The sequence below is a fragment of the Mixophyes fleayi genome, chromosome 5 (genome assembly GCF_038048845.1).
Source record: "Mixophyes fleayi isolate aMixFle1 chromosome 5, aMixFle1.hap1, whole genome shotgun sequence".
Classification (NCBI taxonomy): domain Eukaryota; kingdom Metazoa; phylum Chordata; class Amphibia; order Anura; family Limnodynastidae; genus Mixophyes; species Mixophyes fleayi.
Genome location: NC_134406.1, coordinates 275,942,407 through 275,965,555, shown reverse-complemented (window position 1 = coordinate 275,965,555; position 23,149 = coordinate 275,942,407). Strand labels below are relative to the sequence as shown.

Genomic DNA, 23,149 nt, shown 5'->3' with positions numbered 1-23,149 from the left:
ACGGGATAGTTATATAATAGGAGTAGGGTACAATATATAGGAGAGTATCACGCAGCTCATGTAAAATACACAGTTTAGTGGGCTATGTGACATCCTGGTAAGTTCTGCTCTCAGATACCCAATGTTCCCCAACGTTAGTACTTAATCCGCTCACACACAATAATCAAATCTCATCACAAAGCAACTTCATTAAACGATTTGTACACAGACATAAGGATCTCAGTCACATCCTGGACGAGCACAGACACATTACACAACTGTCTCCAAGGGGTAGTCACAGGGGTCATATTTCTGAGAGATCTCTTACGATTTGTTATGTACTGACCGCACAGCGATAATTACCAGATCCCATGAAACGTTCCAATCTATAGAACATTCTTTATGTATCTATAGTGTCATTTACCATGGGGACCATTATAAAATGAAGTGTAATCTCGCTTCAAATACATTCTCAAATAATGATTCTAATATTTCACTCGCAGACACCTGATTAGTCTCCGATTTGTGCCTGTAATTAGTTTCTGGTTGTGTAATGAATGTGTTTATATTAGGGATAACGCTGGTTATATTATATTACACCGCAACTTCCGTCCTCCTGTAGCGTCAGTGTAATGTGAGAGGGAAATAGTGCTTATTAGATACTTTGTATCACTTCACATTGGTTACACTGATGCCCCCTACACCCCTGCTGGGGGCTCCTGTATGGACTCGTCAGCTCTATACCATCTACATAGGACACTCGCCGTCGCCAGTTACCGTGGAAACCGGTTTGAAACTAAGGACGGTCCTATTACAGATTCATTCATCTCCCAAACAATGTCTGTGTGTTCCCCACGTATCTCATTAATCTCCGCATTTGGTTTCTCTATGTTATTAAACGAAATCTGTTCAGTTTTAGACTTATAATGGATTTCCCTTACTGAACTGTGGGGGAAAAGGTTACTGTATCGCTTCGCCGCTCCGGTCTCTGACGATATACGTCAACGCGAACAGACTTCATCCGTCAGTTCAACAAGTGGCGCACTTTAGGGAGATCTCTAATCCTACCACCGGTGGGGGTCATGGTGCTTTCTCCAGCGGTAACCCATTGATGTATAATGCCAGATCGCCAGCGACAACACCCGTTTCCCAGCAATACGGCTTTTGGCCATTTGATTGGCTCCTGCCGGTGTTTCTGGTTATCCGGGAGGTCAGACGGATACAGAGCCAGCTCCCTGTTTAGCAATATTTAATGTGACAGAGCGATATTAGTGTTTTACTCGTCCCCAGGGAAGAGAATCGCTTGTGAAGGTGTTTACCACATGCTGTCACTGCTGGAAGCGCGGATCACAGACAGAGGATAAAATACGGCTTCTGGGAACGGCGATTTCTGGTTTAATTAAATTGCTTTTTTATAGCACGACATAAAAGGTTCTGTAGTAGAAGATCAGCCGCACATACAAATGGACGCCATTAATACGGGTGAGGGGAATGGTATCGAAGTCGCCAGATTATTTATGTTGTGAGGACTTTATAGAAGTGAGAGTTTTGTATAAACACTGATCAGCCACAACATTGAAACCACTGACAAGAGAAGTGAATAACACTGATTATCTGGTTACAGTGACACCTGTCAGAGGGGGGATATATTAGGCAGTAAGTGAACAGTTCTTGGAGTTGATGTGTTGGTAGCAGGATAAATGGGCAGAGTAAGGATCTGAGAGACTTTGACAAGGGCCAAATTGTGATGTCTAGATGTCTGGGTCAGAGCATGTCCAAAACTGCAGCTCCTGTGGGGTGTTCCTGGTATGCTGGGGTTAGTACCTACAAAAAGTGGTCCAAGGAAGGACAACCGGTGATCCAGCGACAGGGGCGCCCTATTGATGCACATGGGGAGCGAAGGTTAGCCCGCCTGGTCCAATCTAACAGAAGAGTTACTGTAGCACAAATTGCTGAAAACGTTAATTTTGTCTGTGATTGATGGGTGTCACTCAGAACACACAGAGCATCGCAGCTTCCTGCGTATCTGTAGACCAGTCAGAGTGCCCATGCTGACCCCTATATATACACACACACACACACACACACACACACACACAAACTGTGTGCAAGTGTACCTAGAAGAATTGATGCTGTTTTGAAGGCAATGGGTGGTCACACCAAATATTGATTTAACTTTGATTTCTCTTCTGTTCATTCACTTTGCATTTTGTTAGTTGCTAAAAATAAACTATTAACACTTCTATTTTTGAAAGCATTCTTACTTTGCAGCATTTTTTCCACACCTGCCTAAAACCTTTGCACAGTATTGTGTGTATATATATATATAATTTGCATACTGCTGGGGTCCTGGGTGTATACGGAGGGGGGGGGGGGATCCACGTGTCTGTGGGGCAGTGGGGGGTGTATGTACTGCAGGGGTCCTGGGTGTATATACTGTTGGGGTCCTGGGTGTATACGGAGGGGGGGGGGGATCCATGTGTCTGTGGGGCAGTGGGGGGATGTATGTACTGCTGGGGTCCTGGGTGTATACGGGGGGGGGGGGGGGGTCCACATTTCTGTGGGGCAGTATCGCCCTCATGTCGCTGTGATGTAGATAGTTTCTGGCTCGCTCTGTGGAGCTCAGCAGACAAGGTTTAGTTTCATGTTCGCAGCCGCTGATCTGTGATTGTTAACAGCTCTAATCACAGCAGCAGCTCACACTAATTATCACCTCATAACACAAGTCACAGGATTGTGTATGTGTGTGTACAGTATTGTATGTGTGTGTAGTGTGTCACATGATTGTGTATGTGTGTGTACAGTATTGTCACAGTTTTTTATGTGTGTATAGTAGTGAGTTAGATACTGAGCATTACAGCATATATAACAAGAGTACATATGCTTACATATCCAATAAGAGCAGATACTGAGAATGACACTGTAACAAGAGCAGTGGTACTGTGCAGTATCCATACATATCCAATAAGAGCAGATACTGAGAATGACACTGTAACAAGAGCAGTGGTACTGTGCAGTATCCATACATATCCAATAAGAGCAGATACTGAGAATGACACTGTAACAAGAGCAGTGGTACTGTGCAGTATCCATACATATAGAATTAGTACAGATACTGAGAATGACACTATAACAAGAGCAGTGGTACTGTGCAATCACCCACACCTACAGAATGAGCATCATACAATAGATTAGTGCATGTGGATATGTCTGTGAGTGGCTGCTCTGACTCTGCACTTATTATAAATACTGTATAATAGAGGGTGAGGTGTGGCAGAGTTACCCACAATCCCCGGCTGCAGTGATCTGTATATAGATGGGATATTGAAGGAGCGGGAGGTAACATTGTTGCTGGGCAGATTTTCTGCAGTCACCACCTCGCCCGTATTATACCAGTGTGTATAATGATACCAGCGGCAGCAGCACTCAGACCTCCTAACGATGGGAACATGAATTCATACGGGGTGAGCAGAGACCAGACCCCACCTGACCTGCAGCGTTCCTGATTGACACAGTGTTACTTCAAGTGTTCTATTAATAATCTGCAGCCAATCAGAGAGCAGCAAGAAGAGCGACATGGAAGAGGAGGAAGCCCTGATCCGCAGACATCCTACAGCTTATACTTACTTTATATTAACTTAAAACGTGGTTTTCTATGGTCTGGCATTAGGAGGTCTGTGCAGTCTGAGCTCCATTCATTACAACAAAAATTCCTTTACTGTAAATATTTCCGTACCAGAACATGACACTGACAAAGATTAATGATTTTATATATTGCAAACAATTTCTTCCATTACGCATGAACCAGCAGCTCCTCAGCTATTGTGGAACTACAAGTTCATGCATTGCCCTGTCAATCATGTGGTCACAACAGCCGGAGATCAACACAGATTGCTTCCCCAGTGTAATATACAGAGCCCGGTCCCCAGTGTTCAGTGTAATATACAGAGCCCGGTCCCCGGTGTTCAGTGTAATATACAGAGCCCGGTCCCCGGTGTTCAGTGTAATATACAGAGCCCGGTCCCCGGTGTTCAGTGTAATATACAGAGCCCAGTCCCCGGTGTTCAGTGTAATATACAGAGCCCGGCCCCCGGTGTTCAGTGTAATATACAGAGCCCGGCCCCCGGTGTTCAGTATAATATACAGAGCCCGGCCCCCGGTGTTCAGTGTAATATACAGAGCCCGGCTCCCGGTGTTCAGTGTAATATACAGAGCCCGGCCCCCGGTGTTCAGTGTAATATACAGAGCCCGGTCCCCGGTGTTCAGTGTAATATACAGAGCCCGGTCCCCGATGTTCAGTGTAATATACAGAGCCCGGCCCCCGGTGTTCAGTGTAATATACAGAGCCCGGTCCCCGGTGTTCAGTGTAATATACAGAGCACGGTCCCCGGTGTTCCGTGTAATATACAGAGCCCGGTCGCCGGTGTTCAGTGTAATATACAGAGCACGGTCCCCGGTGTTCAGTTTAATATACAGAGCCCGGTCCCCGGTGTCCAGTGTAATATACAGAGCCCGGTCCCCGGTGTTCAGTGTAATATACAGAGCCCGGTGTTCAGTGTAATATACAGAGCCCGGTCCCCGGTGTTCAGTGTAATATACAGAGCCCGGCCCCCGGTGTTCAGTGTAATATACAGAGCCCGGCCCCCGGTGTTCAGTGTAATATACAGAGCCTGGTCCCCGGTGTCCAGTGTAATATACAGAGCACGGTCCCCGGTGTTCAGTGTAATATACAGAGCCCAGTCCCCGGTGTTCAGTGTAATATACAGAGCCCTGTCCCTGGTGTTCAGTGTAATATACAGAGCCCTGTCCCTGGTGTTCAGTGTAATATACAGAGCCTGGTCCCTGGTGTTCAGTGTAATATACAGAGCCTGGTCCCTGGTGTTCAGTGTAATATACAGAGCCCGGTCCCCAGTGTTCAGTGTAATATACAGAGCCCGGTCCCCAGTGTTCAGTGTAATATACAGAGCCTGGTCCCTGGTGTTCAGTGTAATATACAGAGCCCGGTCCCCAGTGTTCAGTGTAATATACAGAGCCCGGTCCCCAGTGTTCAGTGTAATATACAGAGCCCGGTCCCCGGTGTTCAGTGTAATATACAGAGCCCGGTCCCCAGTGTTCAGTGTAATATACAGAGCCATTATTATATCCATCTCCCTACAGCTGTTATTACAGAGGCGGATGTCGTGGCAGAGTTGGGGGTCAGTACCACCTGCTATACTCCCCCCGTCCATGATCCGTTCCTTCATAGTGATCAGTGATCTCTGTGTATCCATCGCTCCTCCCCGGCTCCTAACCCTGAAACGCGTTGTCAGACACAAACACCTCGGTGGCCCTTAGGGGGGATTTCATTGGGCTGTGGGCCCCCAAATGCTGCTGGACCTGAGCAGTCACATGACCCGCTCTGTGTACCGTGACAGCATTAAAATAACTTGTTTAATAATAATATTTATATAGTAATTTTTCCCATGGGACTAGTAACATTATTCTCTCCCTTATCAAACCAATAAATGCAGCAATTAGGCTGAATACCTAAATTCAGATGGTGCCCCCTCCACCCCCTGCTCTAATTATGATGAGAGAGGCAAAAGTGTTAATTATTCTAAACTAGAATGATTGCAGTGTGTAATTAGCAGAATGTTTTTTTATTTGCAGACGCACTTCTGCTTTAACCTGTTCAGCTCCGGATACACCGCTGAATCATTATATACCAGCCGTGTAGATACCCGTATTCTGTGCCCAGCAGGAAGTGGCCGGAGGTGAAGATAGATGGGACGAGTGCAGGTTTGTAGCACTTCATGAACACTTTTAATGCATCAATTAAAATGTTTTTTTCATGTGTTACAGCGTGTACCAGGCTCTGTGTAATCACTGCTGGGACGCTGGACGCGTGATACAGGTGACTGATGACGCCAATCCATGTACATGTGCTGCGTGTAACCGGTCAGTGTGTGACACCGGAACATGTCTGTCTGGAATATTACAGATCTGTCTCTGTATTGTATTCTGTGCTTTGTGTATTATAACTGTGTGTCTGATTATCCCGACCTCTGTTATAATTTGTTCTTTGTGTATTATAACCTGTGTATGTTTATAATAGAGTCTACGCCTGCTGTCTATTACTGTGCAGGGCCGTCCTATATTAGAGCGCATGGATGTCCTATATTAGAGCGCATGGCCGTCCTATATTAGAGTACATGGCCGTCCTATATTAGAGTGAAGTGCCGTCCTATATTAGAGAGAAGGGCCGTCCAATATTAGAGCGCATGGCCGTCCTATATTAGAGCGCATGGCCGTCCTATATTAGAGCGCATGGCCGTCCTATATTAGTGTGCAGGGCCGTCCTATATTAGAGCGCATGGCCGTCCTATATTAGAGTGAAGTGCCGTCCTATATTAGAGAGAAGGGCCGTCCAATATTAGAGCGCATGGCCGTCCTATATTAGAGCGCATGGCCGTCCTATATTAGAGCGCATGGCCGTCCTATATTAGTGTGCAGGGCCGTCCTATATTAGAGCGCATGGCCGTCCTATATTAGAGCGCATGGCCGTCCTATATTAGTGCGCAGGGCCGTCCTATATTAGAGCGCATGGCCGTCCTATATTAGAGCGCATGGCCGTCCTATATTAGAGCGCAGGGCCATCCTATATTAGAGCGCAGGGCCGTCCTATATTAGAGCGCATGGCCGTCCTATATTAGAGCGCATGGCCGTCCTATATTAGAGCGCATGGCCGTCCTATATTAGAGCACAGGGCCGTCCTATATTAGAGCGCATGGCCGTCCTATATTAGAGCGCATGGCCGTCCTATATTAGAGCGCATGGCCGTCCTATATTAGTGTGCATGGCCGTCCTATATTAGAGCGCATGGCCGCCTATATTAGAGTGCATGGCTGTCCTATATTAGAGTGCATGGCCGTCCTATATAACAGTGCATGGATGTCCTATATTACAGTGCATGGCCGCCTATATTAGAGGACATGGCCGTCCTATATTAGAGTGCTCTGTATTATAACACAGCCACAAGAACCAGGGGTCACTCACGATTTGAAGTGATTCACCAGGCTCCCCACCAGCTCCCCGACACGACTCTGATTGGCCGGCTGCATCCGGTGCAGACAGAAGGTGATGTCATCCTGTTTCTGGGTGTGAATTACCACCAGCTGGTCCCGGCCTCCCGACAGGCTCAGTCCCGTCACCTGTAGAAGAGATATCATGTCATTTACATGGACACAACGCAGCTAACCAGGGGGGCGATGGGAAGGAGCAGAATGGCGCCATCTCATGGTCATTTCCTTGGATAAAACATTTACACATTTAGGGCCTAACTAGCATCGTAAAAACAAGAACAGAACGTTAGTGTCATTTTGCCCGTACTGAAATCATAGCGGATCTCAAGATGCATTTCTATGTGAATCTTGGATCAGTACGCTCTGCACAAACCTTATACAGACAGAACAGACAGCAGTACAAGTATATGTGTAATATAAAGTCACGTCACAACGTATAACAAGAAGTCTACATTATAAAATAAGTCAACAGCTCTAAACAATATGAACGTTAATACAAATATAAATTGTTAAAATAAATGTATAGATTTTTTTATATGAAATAAATTAAGAAGCTTTTAATGTGTCCTGTACATACACTGCCTTTGTATAGTCTCTCTTAGTTGCATACACATGTCCTGTGCTAACTACACATACGTGTACTTTATAACACAACCACAATGCTGTGTCAGTCGTCACTAACAGTCGGCACTTACACCTGCGCTGTAGCTGGGGAAGTGATATGACTGACACCAGGCGCACTTACCAGAAACACACTAATTAAAGTGGCCGCATCGGTGCTGGAACACGCCCTCGGCATGCTTACAGTAATACGACCCGATCCTCCCCCGTTCTGCCGCTCTCAGGATGTAGGCAGTGTGCATTGCGTTCATTGGGTCTGCTCCTGAGCGTGCGCAGAGATATTTTACGCAAGATACGGCACATGGACGTCCAAATAGGAATCATGTCCTTAGTGTTCCCGATCTACTTGTGGCAGCTCTGTTACAGGTTTAGGGACTTGAATGATTAAGATTGGAGCGAGGAGGAAAGGGATCTAGGAGTCACTACTTCAGGTGACATAAAGGCAGGTAAGTAATGTAACAAAGCAATGAGGAAGGTAAGTCAGATGCTTGGTTGTATAGAGAGAGGAATCAGTAGCAGAAAGAAAGAAGTAATAATATCACTGTATAGGTCATTGGTACGGCCTCATCTAGATTACTGTGTTCAGTTCTGGAGGCCGTATCTCCAGAAGGATATAAATACATTACAGACTGTACACAGAAGGACAACTAAAATGGTGCATGGCCTACAGCACAAAACTTACCCGGAAAGACTAAAAGATCTTAATATGTATAGTTTGGAGCAGAGAAGGGAACGAGGGGACATGAGAGAAACTTTCATATATATCCAGGGTTATAACAAGGTGCAGGAGGGAAACATTCTACTAAAGAAGAGAAGTATTAGAATACGAGGACATGTACTGACACTGGGGGGAAGAGAAGTACTAGAACACGAGGACATGTACTGACACTGGGGGGAAATAGGTTCAGAGGAAATTACTTCACAGAAAGGGTAGTGGATAAGTGGAATAGGGTCCCATCAGAGGTGGTAGAGGAAAATACAGTAGAGCAATATAAATATACTTGGGATAGACATAAGGATATCCTTACGAAGAACTAAGGATCAAATGAGGTTTGAGGTCACCATAGGTTATAATATGAGCAGACTAGATGGGCCAAGCGGCTCTTATCTGCCATCAAATTCTATGTTTCTATGATTCTGACAATATCCTACAAATACTAACACACTTTTTTTTAACTGCGATATTACCAGAGGACATTAACTCATTGAGAAGTAACTCTATACTGCCCAGGTGGGTGAGAATTAGTCCCCGCCGGGGGCAGCTCAGTCCCTAGTCCAACATATACAGGGATGTGGGCACTTTCATGATGCACCAGAATAACCTGATGATAATAATAACATATTAATGTTGTACAGCAACGTATAACCTGCCTGCTCCTTTATAGGTGCATGTTACCCTCGATGTGTTTGGATGAATGGTTTATATGCTCAGTGGTCTCCGACAAGGGAGCGGACGTTTGGTTTCCGTGTTTCCATGGTTACAGAGGATGGAAAATCGATGGTGTGGAAGTAACAGAGACAGATGGAGGCCGGAGAGAGAATCGGTTAACACAGCGATTCTCACAGACGGAAGAGATCGTTCTGTTATCTGGACGTCACGGAGAGTTACATGAGGTTCGGCTGCCCCCGAAAGACTCACTCGAAAGTTACAGAGATTGACGCATCTTACGTATTGCTGGGGGCTGGGGAGGAGGTCATCTGCGTCCCCCCTCCCCGGGCCGGTCCCCTAATGGGCTACCTTGGGCTGGATCACTGAGCCATCTGCAACTTTTTCCCTATAAAATGTTCCTAATAGGCTAATGAACCTCGCCACCCCTCCCCTGCGTAATACAGAGAGCGAGGGTCATTTACAGACCACTAAAGAGTAAAACTGCTGAACAAATGTTCTCGATACGGTGTTACGCACTTACTTGTGCGCAAGCAGTTCCGGTATTACAACATATTACAACAAAACAAACCCACTATTCAGATTCCTTAATAGCAATCATCTTCCCCCTTAGTCTTACTTCTCTATTGTTCCTTCATTAATTGTACTCTGGGAAGGAGCAACAAAAATCACCCGGGATTAGCACAGTCCCTTCCGTTGAATTATACAAGTTTCTCTCAATCTGAAATATTGTGTTGAAGATGTATTGATTGACAGAGCCAAGCGGTACTTCCACTATTTATATAGAATACCATTTCATTTTACCACTAGCAAGAGAACGGAGTGTCAGCTCATACGTCTATGGATCTAAGCTTACAGAAAGACGGCTGCGCTGGATATATAATATCCACATTTTACTGGACGTGCATGAAGACTAAAGGGAAAACAAACTCCATCTAGATGCAGAATATATTCCACCTACAAGAAAACTCTGTTCCAGGAGATAGTTTCTTACAGGAGCGTCTGCCCCTTGTCACACCACAGACTATATTTATACACATAGTATAATGATATCACTGTGAATAGGGCTGGGAGAGAGGGCTCCCGGTATCTCCATTATCCTGACCAGATAACTGCCCCAGCTCTCCATCCTCCGATATATAACCTCAGTATCAGGGAAGGAGCTGGCGTTTGACCCACATACAGAGTGACACAGGATTCATTAGCAGTTGCCCCAGATCCGTGTTTCCTGCAGAGTTTCCCCTGGGGGAATCTGTATTTATTGTTTGCTGAATCCTGCCCCAAATATTTCAGCAACGCGGCGCAGCTCTGTTCCACGTGGCCGGCGCCCTCCAGACACAGCCAGGATTACAGGTGACTTCTACAGTAAGATTCTCTTCCTGTTTTTCTGCAATTCTTGCTGGGAAGTGAATGGTCGGGGTCTGGAGAGATTAAACTCTGGGCTGCTTCTAGTTATAGGAATTATACCACAATAAACCCTCTGGATGGAAAGCAGAATCCTCCTGAACAGCATTCACTGTCACCCACAGTTCAGGCTCTGGAGTAGCCACAGCTGAGGCTCTGGAGTATCCACGGCTGAGGCTCTGGGGTACCCACGGCTGCGGCTCTGGAGTAGCCACAGCTGAAGCTCTGGAATACCCACAGGTGAGGCTCTGGAGTACCCACAGGTGAAGCTCTGGAATACCCACAGCTGAGGCTCTGGAGTAGCCACAGCTGAGGCTCTGGAATACCCACAGCTGAGGCTCTGGAGTACCCACAGCTGAAGCTCTGGAATACCCACAGCTGAGGCTCTGGAGTACCCACAGGTGAAGCTCTGAAATACCCACAGCTGAGGCTCTGGAGTAGCCACAGCTGAGGCTCTGGAATACCCACAGCTGAGGCTCTGGTGTACCCACAGCTGAAGCTCTGGAATACCCACAGCTGAGGCTCTGGAGTAGCCACAGCTGAAGCTCTGGAATACCCACAGCTGAGGCTCTGGAGTATCCACGGCTGAGGCTCTGGAATACCCACAGCTGAAGCTCTGAAATACCCACAGCTGAGGCTCTGGAATACCCACAGCTGAAGCTCTGAAATACCCACAGCTGAGGCTCTAGAGTAGCCACAGCTGAGGCTCTGGAGTACCCACAGGTGAGGCTCTGGAGTAGCCACAGCTGAAGCTCTGGAATACCCACAGCTGAGGCTCTGGAGTATCCACGGCTGAGGCTCTGGAATACCCACAACTGAAGCTCTGGAATACCCACAGCTGAGGCTCTGGAGTAGCCACAGCTGAAGCTCTGGAGTAGCCACAGCTGAAGCTCTGGAATACCCACAGCTGAGGCTCTGGAATACCCACAGGTGAGGTTTTGGAGTAGCCACAGTTGAAGCTCTGGAATACCCACAGCTGAAGCTCTGGAATACCCACAGCTGAGGCTCTGGAATACCCACAGGTGAGGCTCTGGAATACCCACAGGTGAGGCTCTGGAGTACCCACAGGTGAGGCTCTGGAGTAGCCACAGGTGAGGCTCTGGAATACCCACAGGTGAGGCTCTGGAATACCCACAGGTGAAGCTCTGGAATACCCACAGGTGAAGCTCTGGAATACCCACAGCTGAAGCTCTGGAATACCCACAGGTGAAGCTCTGGAATACCCACAGGTGAAGCTCTGGAATACCCACAGCTGAAGCTCTGGAATACCCACAGGTGAAGCTCTGGAATACCCACAGGTGAAGCTCTGGAATACCCACAGCTTCACTTAGAACATGTAGAAATATATTTCTAACCTGCGACTACATGATTGGAGCCACCAGGAATTAGTAATAGCTGCCTCAGCTCATCCATCTGACATTAATCTTTAAATTGAAAGCAATATTCACATTTTCTTCCAAGTCAGAATTTTCACAGTGCAGATTAATATTAGTATAATACTCATCTATTTATATAGGGCCTCCATATTACTCAGCGCTCTACAGAGGGAAGATCCCTGACTGAGGCATCCTGATTGGCCAGAAGAGGGAGGCTGTAGCGGGAGGGCACCAGAAAGACAAGATCTTTAGTGGGTGAGAAAGGCTCCGCGGATCCCGCCACACAGGGAACACCCCAGAAATGCCCCCTCTCTGCCCTGTAGACCTTATTTAAATATCTCATCTCACAAAATGAAATGTAATTTTTACACGTGGGCTTAATATGCGTGTGCCAAGCGGCAACTAGTCCGGAGTGCCCCCGCCGTGCCCAGCTCCTCCCGTGAAACATGTGAAGCTTTGCATAGAGTCAGACGCGTTCATATAAAATTGGCGCAAGGCGTCGCAAATCGTTATTTACGCGGCTGGAACGCAGTTTTGCAGTTTCATAAATGACCTTTACAGGTTTACAAGTTGAAGAATAAGAACAGAAGAATAATAATATGAGATTACAAAGTAATCTGCTCCGTGATTCCTGGTGCTGTGAGTAAATATAACATAAAATAAATATAATTATCCTGATTATAAATTATATTTAAATCCAATGTTATTAGATGTAAATAAGCCATAAAAATGTTCTGCTCTAATTATATTACTAAGGAAATAATCATATTTCCCCCACGTTTCCAGGAAAACATTTATCCTTCAGAGAGACAGGAACAGATCTCTGGCTCTGGTACCAGATGTCATCTGTCCAGAGGTTTATGGGGTAGTGGGCACCACATGAGGGGGAGGGGGGGTCACCCCAGCAAGAACAGAATGTCTACTCTCAGTCAACTGGACACAGGAAAGGTCATGTTACTGGTGCCCTTTCCTGCTTAATAACCATCGGATGGTGAGCGGGCATCCTCTCCGGCACACGGAGGGTGCCCTACAAGTCATCACCGGATGGTTAGCAGGCATCCTCCCCGGCACACGGAGGGTGCCCTACAAGTCACCACCGGATGGTTAGAGGGCATCCTCTCCGGCACACGGAGGGTGCCCTACAAGTCATCACCGGATGGTTAGCAGGCATCCTCCCCGGCACACGGAGGGTGCCCTACAAGTCACCACCGGATGGTTAGAGGGCATCCTCTCCGGCACACGGAGGGTGCCCTACAAGTCACCACCGGATGGTTAGAGGGCATCCTCTCTGGCACACATGGAGGGTACCCTACAAGTAACCGCTGTAGACAGAGGTACAACACCTTGGTTGGCAATATATAGTATATGTACGCTGTGCGCTGACTATGCTCTCACAGGACGAGGAGTCATTGTGGCTCAGTAGCTAATCCTCAGCTAGATCACTAAGAAAAGTTTAGGAATTCTCTCCTCTGAGTCTTTTCACCATTATTTTGCTAGATGGCGCTATACAGCAATCGGTATGTATGGCGGATGCAGCGATCGGTATGTATGGCAGATGCAGCAATCGGTATATACGGCGGATGCAGCGATTGGTATATACAGAGGATGCACCGATCGGTATGTACGGCGGATGCAGCGATCGGTATATACGGCGGATGCAGCGATCGGTATATACAGAGGATGCAGCGATCGGTATATACAGAGGATACAGCAATCGGTATGTACGGCGGATGCAGCGATCGGTATATACAGAGGATGCAGCGATCGGTATGTACGGCGGATGCAGCGATCGGTATATACGGAGGATGCAGTGATCGGTATGTACGGCGGATGCAGCGATCGGTATATACGGCGGATGCAGCGATCGGTATATACGGAGGATGCAGCGATCGGTATATACGGAGGATGCAGCGATCGGTATATACAGAGGATGCAGCGATCTGTATATACTGTGGATGCAGCGATCGGTATATATGGAGGATGCAGCGATCGGTATATACAGAGGATGCAGCGATCGGTATATACAGAGGATGCAGCGATCGGTATATACAGAGGATGCAGCGATTGGTATATACCGTGGATGTAGCGATCGGTTAATACGACGGATGCAGCGATCGGTATATACGGCGGACGGAGAGATCGGTATATACGGCGGACGGAGAGATCAGTATGTACGGCGGACGGAGAGATCAGTATGTACGGCGGACGGAGAGATCAGTATGTACGGCGGACGGAGAGATCAGTATGTACGGCGGACGGAGAGATCAGTATATACGGCGGACGGAGAGATCAGTATATACGGCGGACGGAGAGATCAGTATATACGGCGGATGGCGACGTCGGGGGGAATAGACATCTGGAGATGGGGATTATGTTTTACACCCAACAAGTCTAAAGACGATGATGAATAAATGATGGATGGACAAATAAGAGCTGACTGTAAAATGAACCAGTCCCGTCGGCCGAGACCGCGGTTCATAGACATCCCTGACATGTACACACTGGTCCTGAGTCATTAAGGAGAGTAAGGCAAAAAAAGGAGTAAATGTTCTCCGGGACAAACCATGTTACAATACAAGGGCTGCAAATTAGATTATTATTTTGCACATAAGATAAATACTGACTGTTTTTTCATGTAACACACAAATACATGATAGCTTTATTATTACACTGAAATTTAAAGTTGATCTAGGACATGCCCTACCCCAACTATAAATCTGCCATCACATTTAAATTTAACTCCCCCTCCAATGTAACATGGTTTTGCCCAGGTACAAAGTTACTCCTGTTTTATGCTTTACTCTCCTGAATGCCTCAGGTCCTCCATTTCTATCCTTGCTGGTGCAGCCAGTGGTATTACGGAGTACAGCGTACAGATGGAGCGTACCTTATTGCACTATCTCTGTCTCATTTGCCACCAAATGTATTTGCTGTAATATACAGGTGAAGCACAATTCTGTTCCCAAATGTGAAATGTGGCCGCTGCCGCGCTGAGGCGGAGATGCCTGATGGCGCCATATCAACCCCGCCCAATACGTGGTTACACTACGGAGCTGCGGAATGGTTAGAGGCGAATGTCACGATGGATGTGTTATGTGACAGGCGCTCAATTGAGCCATTCAATCCAACGAGCTTTGTCTATCTGTTAAACTAAAATAAATGACATATGACATCACCTGGAATGATAAGGTTACATAAATAAGGTTTGATTAGATTGAGTACAACCCTGCACCCTAAATCTCACCCTCTGACCGGGCAGAAACCCCAGTACAGCCTATCTTACCATCCCACAGCGGAACTACATTATCCATTGTCACTGTAGAATCTACTCTTCCTGTGACACTCTCTATATGGGAACGTTTTATGAATGCCTACCAAGGAAACCACAGGAGCTGACAATCTAGACGTGATTGCTACATACAGGCCAAGATCTCAGGCAGTGTGCATCCATACATTATCTCTCCTCTATACTGTATGGCAGGATGGCGCCGTGTCTCCGATACACCTCAGTGTGTGTCATGAAGAAACGAGAATCATGTTGAGGATGAATCTGGCGCCAGGGAAATGTCATTCTCTCATTTCTCAGAATTACGGTTGTCATGACAACCAGGGCGGAATTTTTTGGAAAGGAAAAAAAAAGAAGAGAAAAATTCCTCCTTCTGCTGCAAGAGATCAGCCTTAGTTACAGACAGACGGAGGTTTCTGTCAGTGAGATACGAGGGGCGGGAGGGCGCTGGTCAGGAGACCCCTCTGTACCAAACTGGCCCCTTGTCCAATGGGGGTAGCGGGAGGGCACCAGAAAGACAAGATCTTTAGTGGGTGAGAAAGGCTCCGCGGATCCCGCCACACAGGGAACACCCCAGAAATGCCCCCTCTCTGCCCTGTAGACCTTATTTAAATATCTCATCTCACAAAATGAAATGTAATTTTTACACGTGGGCTTAATATGCGTGTGCCAAGCGGCAACTAGTCCGGAGTGCCCCCGCCGTGCCCAGCTCCTCCCGTGAAACATGTGAAGCTTTGCATAGAGTCAGACGCGTTCATATAAAATTGGCGCAAGGCGTCGCAAATCGTTATTTACGCGGCTGGAACGCAGTTTTGCAGTTTCATAAATGACCTTTACAGGTTTACAAGTTGAAGAATAAGAACAGAAGAATAATAATATGAGATTACAAAGTAATCTGCTCCGTGATTCCTGGTGCTGTGAGTAAATATAACATAAAATAAATATAATTATCCTGATTATAAATTATATTTAAATCCAATGTTATTAGATGTAAATAAGCCATAAAAATGTTCTGCTCTAATTATATTACTAAGGAAATAATCATATTTCCCCCACGTTTCCAGGAAAACATTTATCCTTCAGAGAGACAGGAACAGATCTCTGGCTCTGGTACCAGATGTCATCTGTCCAGAGGTTTATGGGGTAGTGGGCACCACATGAGGGGGAGGGGGGGTCACCCCAGCAAGAACAGAATGTCTACTCTCAGTCAACTGGACACAGGAAAGGTCATGTTACTGGTGCCCTTTCCTGCTTAATAACCATCGGATGGTGAGCGGGCATCCTCTCCGGCACACGGAGGGTGCCCTACAAGTCATCACCGGATGGTTAGCAGGCATCCTCCCCGGCACACGGAGGGTGCCCTACAAGTCACCACCGGATGGTTAGAGGGCATCCTCTCCGGCACACGGAGGGTGCCCTACAAGTCATCACCGGATGGTTAGCAGGCATCCTCCCCGGCACACGGAGGGTGCCCTACAAGTCACCACCGGATGGTTAGAGGGCATCCTCTCCGGCACACGGAGGGTGCCCTACAAGTCACCACCGGATGGTTAGAGGGCATCCTCTCTGGCACACATGGAGGGTACCCTACAAGTAACCGCTGTAGACAGAGGTACAACACCTTGGTTGGCAATATATAGTATATGTACGCTGTGCGCTGACTATGCTCTCACAGGACGAGGAGTCATTGTGGCTCAGTAGCTAATCCTCAGCTAGATCACTAAGAAAAGTTTAGGAATTCTCTCCTCTGAGTCTTTTCACCATTATTTTGCTAGATGGCGCTATACAGCAATCGGTATGTATGGCGGATGCAGCGATCGGTATGTATGGCAGATGCAGCAATCGGTATATACGGCGGATGCAGCGATTGGTATATACAGAGGATGCACCGATCGGTATGTACGGCGGATGCAGCGATCGGTATATACGGCGGATGCAGCGATCGGTATATACAGAGGATGCAGCGATCGGTATATACAGAGGATACAGCAATCGGTATGTACGGCGGATGCAGCGATCGGTATATACAGAGGATGCAGCGATCGGTATGTACGGCGGATGCAGCGATCGGTATATACGGAGGATGCAGTGATCGGTATGTACGGCGGATGCAGCGATCGGTATATACGGCGGATGCAGCGATCGGTATATACGGAGGATGCAGCGATCGGTATATACGGAGGATGCAGCGATCGGTATATACAGAGGATGCAGCGATCTGTATATACTGTGGATGCAGCGATCGGTATATATGGAGGATGCAGCGATCGGTATATACAGAGGATGCAGCGATCGGTATATACAGAGGATGCAGCGATCGGTATATACAGAGGATGCAGCGATTGGTATATACCGTGGATGTAGCGATCGGTTAATACGACGGATGCAGCGATCGGTATATACGGCGGACGGAGAGATCGGTATATACGGCGGACGGAGAGATCAGTATGTACGGCGGACGGAGAGATCAGTATGTACGGCGGACGGAGAGATCAGTATGTACGGCGGACGGAGAGATCAGTATGTACGGCGGACGGAGAGATCAGTATATACGGCGGACGGAGAGATCAGTATATACGGCGGACGGAGAGATCAGTATATACGGCGGATGGCGACGTCGGGGGGAATAGACATCTGGAGATGGGGATTATGTTTTACACCCAACAAGTCTAAAGACGATGATGAATAAATGATGGATGGACAAATAAGAGCTGACTGTAAAATGAACCAGTCCCGTCGGCCGAGACCGCGGTTCATAGACATCCCTGACATGTACACACTGGTCCTGAGTCATTAAGGAGAGTAAGGCAAAAAAAGGAGTAAATGTTCTCCGGGACAAACCATGTTACAATACAAGGGCTGCAAATTAGATTATTATTTTGCACATAAGATAAATACTGACTGTTTTTTCATGTAACACACAAATACATGATAGCTTTATTATTACACTGAAATTTAAAGTTGATCTAGGACATGCCCTACCCCAACTATAAATCTGCCATCACATTTAAATTTAACTCCCCCTCCAATGTAACATGGTTTTGCCCAGGTACAAAGTTACTCCTGTTTTATGCTTTACTCTCCTGAATGCCTCAGGTCCTCCATTTCTATCCTTGCTGGTGCAGCCAGTGGTATTACGGAGTACAGCGTACAGATGGAGCGTACCTTATTGCACTATCTCTGTCTCATTTGCCACCAAATGTATTTGCTGTAATATACAGGTGAAGCACAATTCTGTTCCCAAATGTGAAATGTGGCCGCTGCCGCGCTGAGGCGGAGATGCCTGATGGCGCCATATCAACCCCGCCCAATACGTGGTTACACTACGGAGCTGCGGAATGGTTAGAGGCGAATGTCACGATGGATGTGTTATGTGACAGGCGCTCAATTGAGCCATTCAATCCAACGAGCTTTGTCTATCTGTTAAACTAAAATAAATGACATATGACATCACCTGGAATGATAAGGTTACATAAATAAGGTTTGATTAGATTGAGTACAACCCTGCACCCTAAATCTCACCCTCTGACCGGGCAGAAACCCCAGTACAGCCTATCTTACCATCCCACAGCGGAACTACATTATCCATTGTCACTGTAGAATCTACTCTTCCTGTGACACTCTCTATATGGGAACGTTTTATGAATGCCTACCAAGGAAACCACAGGAGCTGACAATCTAGACGTGATTGCTACATACAGGCCAAGATCTCAGGCAGTGTGCATCCATACATTATCTCTCCTCTATACTGTATGGCAGGATGGCGCCGTGTCTCCGATACACCTCAGTGTGTGTCATGAAGAAACGAGAATCATGTTGAGGATGAATCTGGCGCCAGGGAAATGTCATTCTCTCATTTCTCAGAATTACGGTTGTCATGACAACCAGGGCGGAATTTTTTGGAAAGGAAAAAAAAAGAAGAGAAAAATTCCTCCTTCTGCTGCAAGAGATCAGCCTTAGTTACAGACAGACGGAGGTTTCTGTCAGTGAGATACGAGGGGCGGGAGGGCGCTGGTCAGGAGACCCCTCTGTACCAAACTGGCCCCTTGTCCAATGAGCGCTCTTGGGAACAGGTAAATCTGTAGATGGATCTGTATTAGGGAAACACGGTTAACTCTTTCACCACCAGACTGGGCAACAAATGTAAGTTAGGCTATAGACATAAGGGGCGAGATGCATCGTTAAACGCAATGTGAAGGCAACTTGTAGTTTGAAAAAATGTGCAGGATTTGTACGTACGTTTAACCGCATTCAAATACAAGCAGATCTCAAGATACGTTTCCACCTGAATCTTGGTATAAGTGGTACTTGCCGTATGTAATGATAAAACAAAAGAAATTGTTAATACTATAATCATTAATAAAAATGTTTTAAATAAGATATTTTTGGTAATTGTTTTACATGAAATATATAAATGAGGATGTTCTTCATGCGCACTGTACATACAATGCGTGTTTAGTTTCTCTTACTTGCAAACACATGTTCTAGCGTACATACATGTAGTCATCACTATTACTTGGTACTTACACCTGCCCTGTAAGAGATGCCATGAACTTGAATCAGACACATGTGCGTACATTTACCCTAGGCCTATGTCCGTTCAGCCTTTCCCACCCCCGTTCTGCCCACCAAGTTGTTGGCCGCAGTAAAAATCAGTGGCAGCTTAGTAAAATGTAGCAAAGCAAAGACGAAAATTTCTATATATATATATATACTCACACACACATATATTACATAGAAGTTAGGCTGTCTATGTACCACGGTATCACTTCTCTGCAGGATTTAGTCACTGCAGCAGGTTTACAGTTCAGTATAAATATATAAATATATAATATAATACAATTCACTCGGCCTTGAAACAAAGAGGAGATTTTCTTGTTTGTATTCCTCCTCCTGCTGTGACATTTACATGACTGTAAGAAATGTCCACTTCTCAGAAGACAGTGGGGGTGGGGGTCGGGGGGCCCCCCATCCTGTAATAAGGGAGGGGGGTCGGGGACTTCCCAGCCTGTAATAAGGAAGGGGGGTCGGGGACCTCCCATCCTGTAATATGGGGGGGCTTCGGGGGCCTCCCATCCTGTAATAAGACAGTGGGGGGGGGATCGGGGGCCTCCTATCCTGTAATACGGGGGGGGGGGGGGGTCAGGGGCCTCCCATCCTGTAATAAGACGCATAATTGAGGGGTCTGCAGTGGATGCCTGAGAATCAATTATATACTCGATGATTATGTTCTGCTATCAGGAGAATTACACAGCAAATCATTCTGCCAGCACCCACTGACGAGGGGCATTAAGAGGGGTGGGGGCAGATAATCTGATAACTGCCTTACTGGGGAGGAGGGGGCCGATGTAACAGAATGGGCCCCGGTCAGATCCATCTGTGCGGATCCTTTTATATATAATACAGGGATCATCTTACACCGTAACACTAACTGCGCCAATACCTACAGCCGCAATAAGGAATGTTCTGAGAATATTGTCAATGTCTCCCCAGTTCTAGTCTAATATTCAGCGGGAGACATTTATAACCATGGAACCAGCGCTCCTGATATAGGTATATGGGTCTGAGCTTCTCTTCCACAGTCACCTGATCCCGCGTTTGGCCTAACGCCATAGGAACTTGGGGCCAGTTTTTCTATGCGGGGGGATCTGATGGAGGGAAAACATCACCACGCAGTACTTCCTAATATTATATTAGACCCCCATCCTTCCAAATCATCTGTCTGATGACTGAAGTGACGAGAATTGGAGACAAGTTGGATGAACTATTTTCTGGGGAGCAGAAAATGAAAACGAGACGATTTATTGGGGATCAATCAATGTAGTTGGAGATTGAATGTGTCACCTCCAACTAAAGATTATTATTATCATATCTTAGTTACAAGGTGCCACAAAAGGCTCTCAGCGCCGTACATGACACTTACAGAAGTATATAATACACAGACAGGACCAATCCATGACTCATTACATAATACACAATACGATATAACACACAGAGCAGATATCTTCTGATACCACAGATCACACGCTGATAACTCAGTAATATAGATCAAGATATTAACAGGACAGTGAGTGATGGTGATGTCCAGCGTCAGGACACATCTTAGCCTGATAATATATCACTATATAGAGCAACCTCATCTTATTCCCAGGTCCAAAAATCATAGCAGGGTCCCCTAAAGTCAGAGACACCATCAACCAAACAGACTCATGTCCCGATCATCTCATGTAATTTCACAGATCACTTGTCTGTCTACGGAGGAACGTGGATGCTGCAACCTCCGTCCACCACATTATCCCGTTTGGTTGTATTATGAATATAAATGCTGGTACCTACAGTCTGTGGCATCTGGTCTTATCCAGACATCGCCTCTCGGACGGGAAAGGGAATGTCCACCGGGGGCTCGGCACAGGACAACATTACATTAATATCTATTATGTCATTTAAAGCGCTGCGGTTGAGAAATGTAATTGAAATCTGAGAAGGGAGAGCTGAGCTCTCAGTGTGAATCCCTCTGGAGTAGAGGTTCCATAGTGCACCCTCGGAAGGGGCACACGCTCTGATGAGGGGTTGGATTGCAGAAAAGCAGCTTTGTAAATCTACAGAACATGAAAAGATGGAGCCGAGATAACCCAGCAAATCCAAGTAGCTATTACCAGAGCTAATGTCAGTACTGACAGACTGTTTGCTGTGTGTTACACCGAGCGGGTTCAGTGGTCACTGAGGGGCCCAGATTACTGTAACCTGGAGGAGATAGAAGGGGCCTCTAATCTGTATATTGCCTTGTGTCTGTAGGGTCTTAATCAGGCTCAGCCCCGCAAACACTGAATGTTCACTTTATTACAGACCTAGGGGTATATTTACTAAACTGCGGGTTTGAAAAAGGTGGAGATGTTGCCTATAGCAACCAATCAGATTCTAGCTGTCATTTATTTAGTACATTCTACAAAATGATAACTAGAATCTGATTGGTTGTTATAGGCAACATCTCCACTTGTTCAAACTCGCAGTTTAGTAAATATACCCCATAGAGGATGAATGTCCGTGTTTGCGCGAAGTGTTGGGCGTTAGAAGAGATGAAGCCAACAGGTCACATCCACCAGAAGATGAGGACCCAGCTCCGAAGGGTTAATAGCGCACGCTGCGCTCTCTCGTCTCGGCCGGGAGCACGTTTCGGAGTTGATGGCGATGATCGCTGTATCTTTGCTCCGGACGCTTCTATACGCTAGATTTAGGGATGCGCGTACCTTAAGGTGTGTCACCTCCAAATACAGACGAGGAAACGCAAGTTTGCTGAGACCCAAACAGCCAAATCAGACCCCAAATAACAACATAAAATAAAAGGAAAATAGTCAATAGATTGAGGATGAAACCATTGGTTTGTTCCCCTACGTATGTGCCCAGATTGGTACTCACCGCAGCTGGGTACAGAGAGGGTCAGTGAGTAATAATACCCTCAGTGGGTCACTCTCATGAACACAACGGGTCTGAGCCATTAAGGCACAGCAAAAATAGGAGTAAATGTTCTCCGGGACAAACCATGTTACAATACAAGGGGTGCAAATTAGTTTATTATTTTGCACATAAGATAAATACTGACTGTTCTTTCATGTAACACACAAATACTGGATAGCTTTATTTTTACACCAACATTTACAGCTGATCTAGGACATGTCCTACCCCAACTATAAATCTGTCCCCACATTTTAAAGTTACCTCCCCCTCCAATGAAACATGATTTTGCCCAGGTGCAAAGTTACTTCTTCTTTATGAGAACGATGAGAAGGGTCACTGCTATTAATAAGTGCTGTATACAATAACACATAATAACCTGTACACGTAACATGCAACATCCACATACTGTCCCTCAGTGCACTGTATATAATAACACATAATAACCTGTACACGTAACATGTAACATCCACATACTGTCCCTCAGTGCACCGTATGTAATAATACATAATAACCTGTACACGTAACATGTAACATCCACATACTGTCCCTCAGTGCACCGTATGTAATAATACATAATAAC

The 23,149-nt window shown here is 46.3% G+C and overlaps 1 protein-coding gene across 2 annotated transcripts in view; it reads right to left on the bottom strand.

Moving 5' to 3' along the window:
• LOC142159363 (unconventional myosin-Ig-like) overlaps positions 1–23,149 on the bottom strand; it is a 135,152-nt gene that overhangs the window by 39,167 nt on the left and 72,836 nt on the right. For both annotated transcript variants that reach the window (XM_075214182.1, XM_075214181.1), the window contains exon 22: positions 7,015–7,169. In XM_075214182.1, the coding sequence (XP_075070283.1) occupies positions 7,015–7,169 (155 nt within the window). The remainder of the gene's footprint in view (positions 1–7,014; positions 7,170–23,149) is intronic.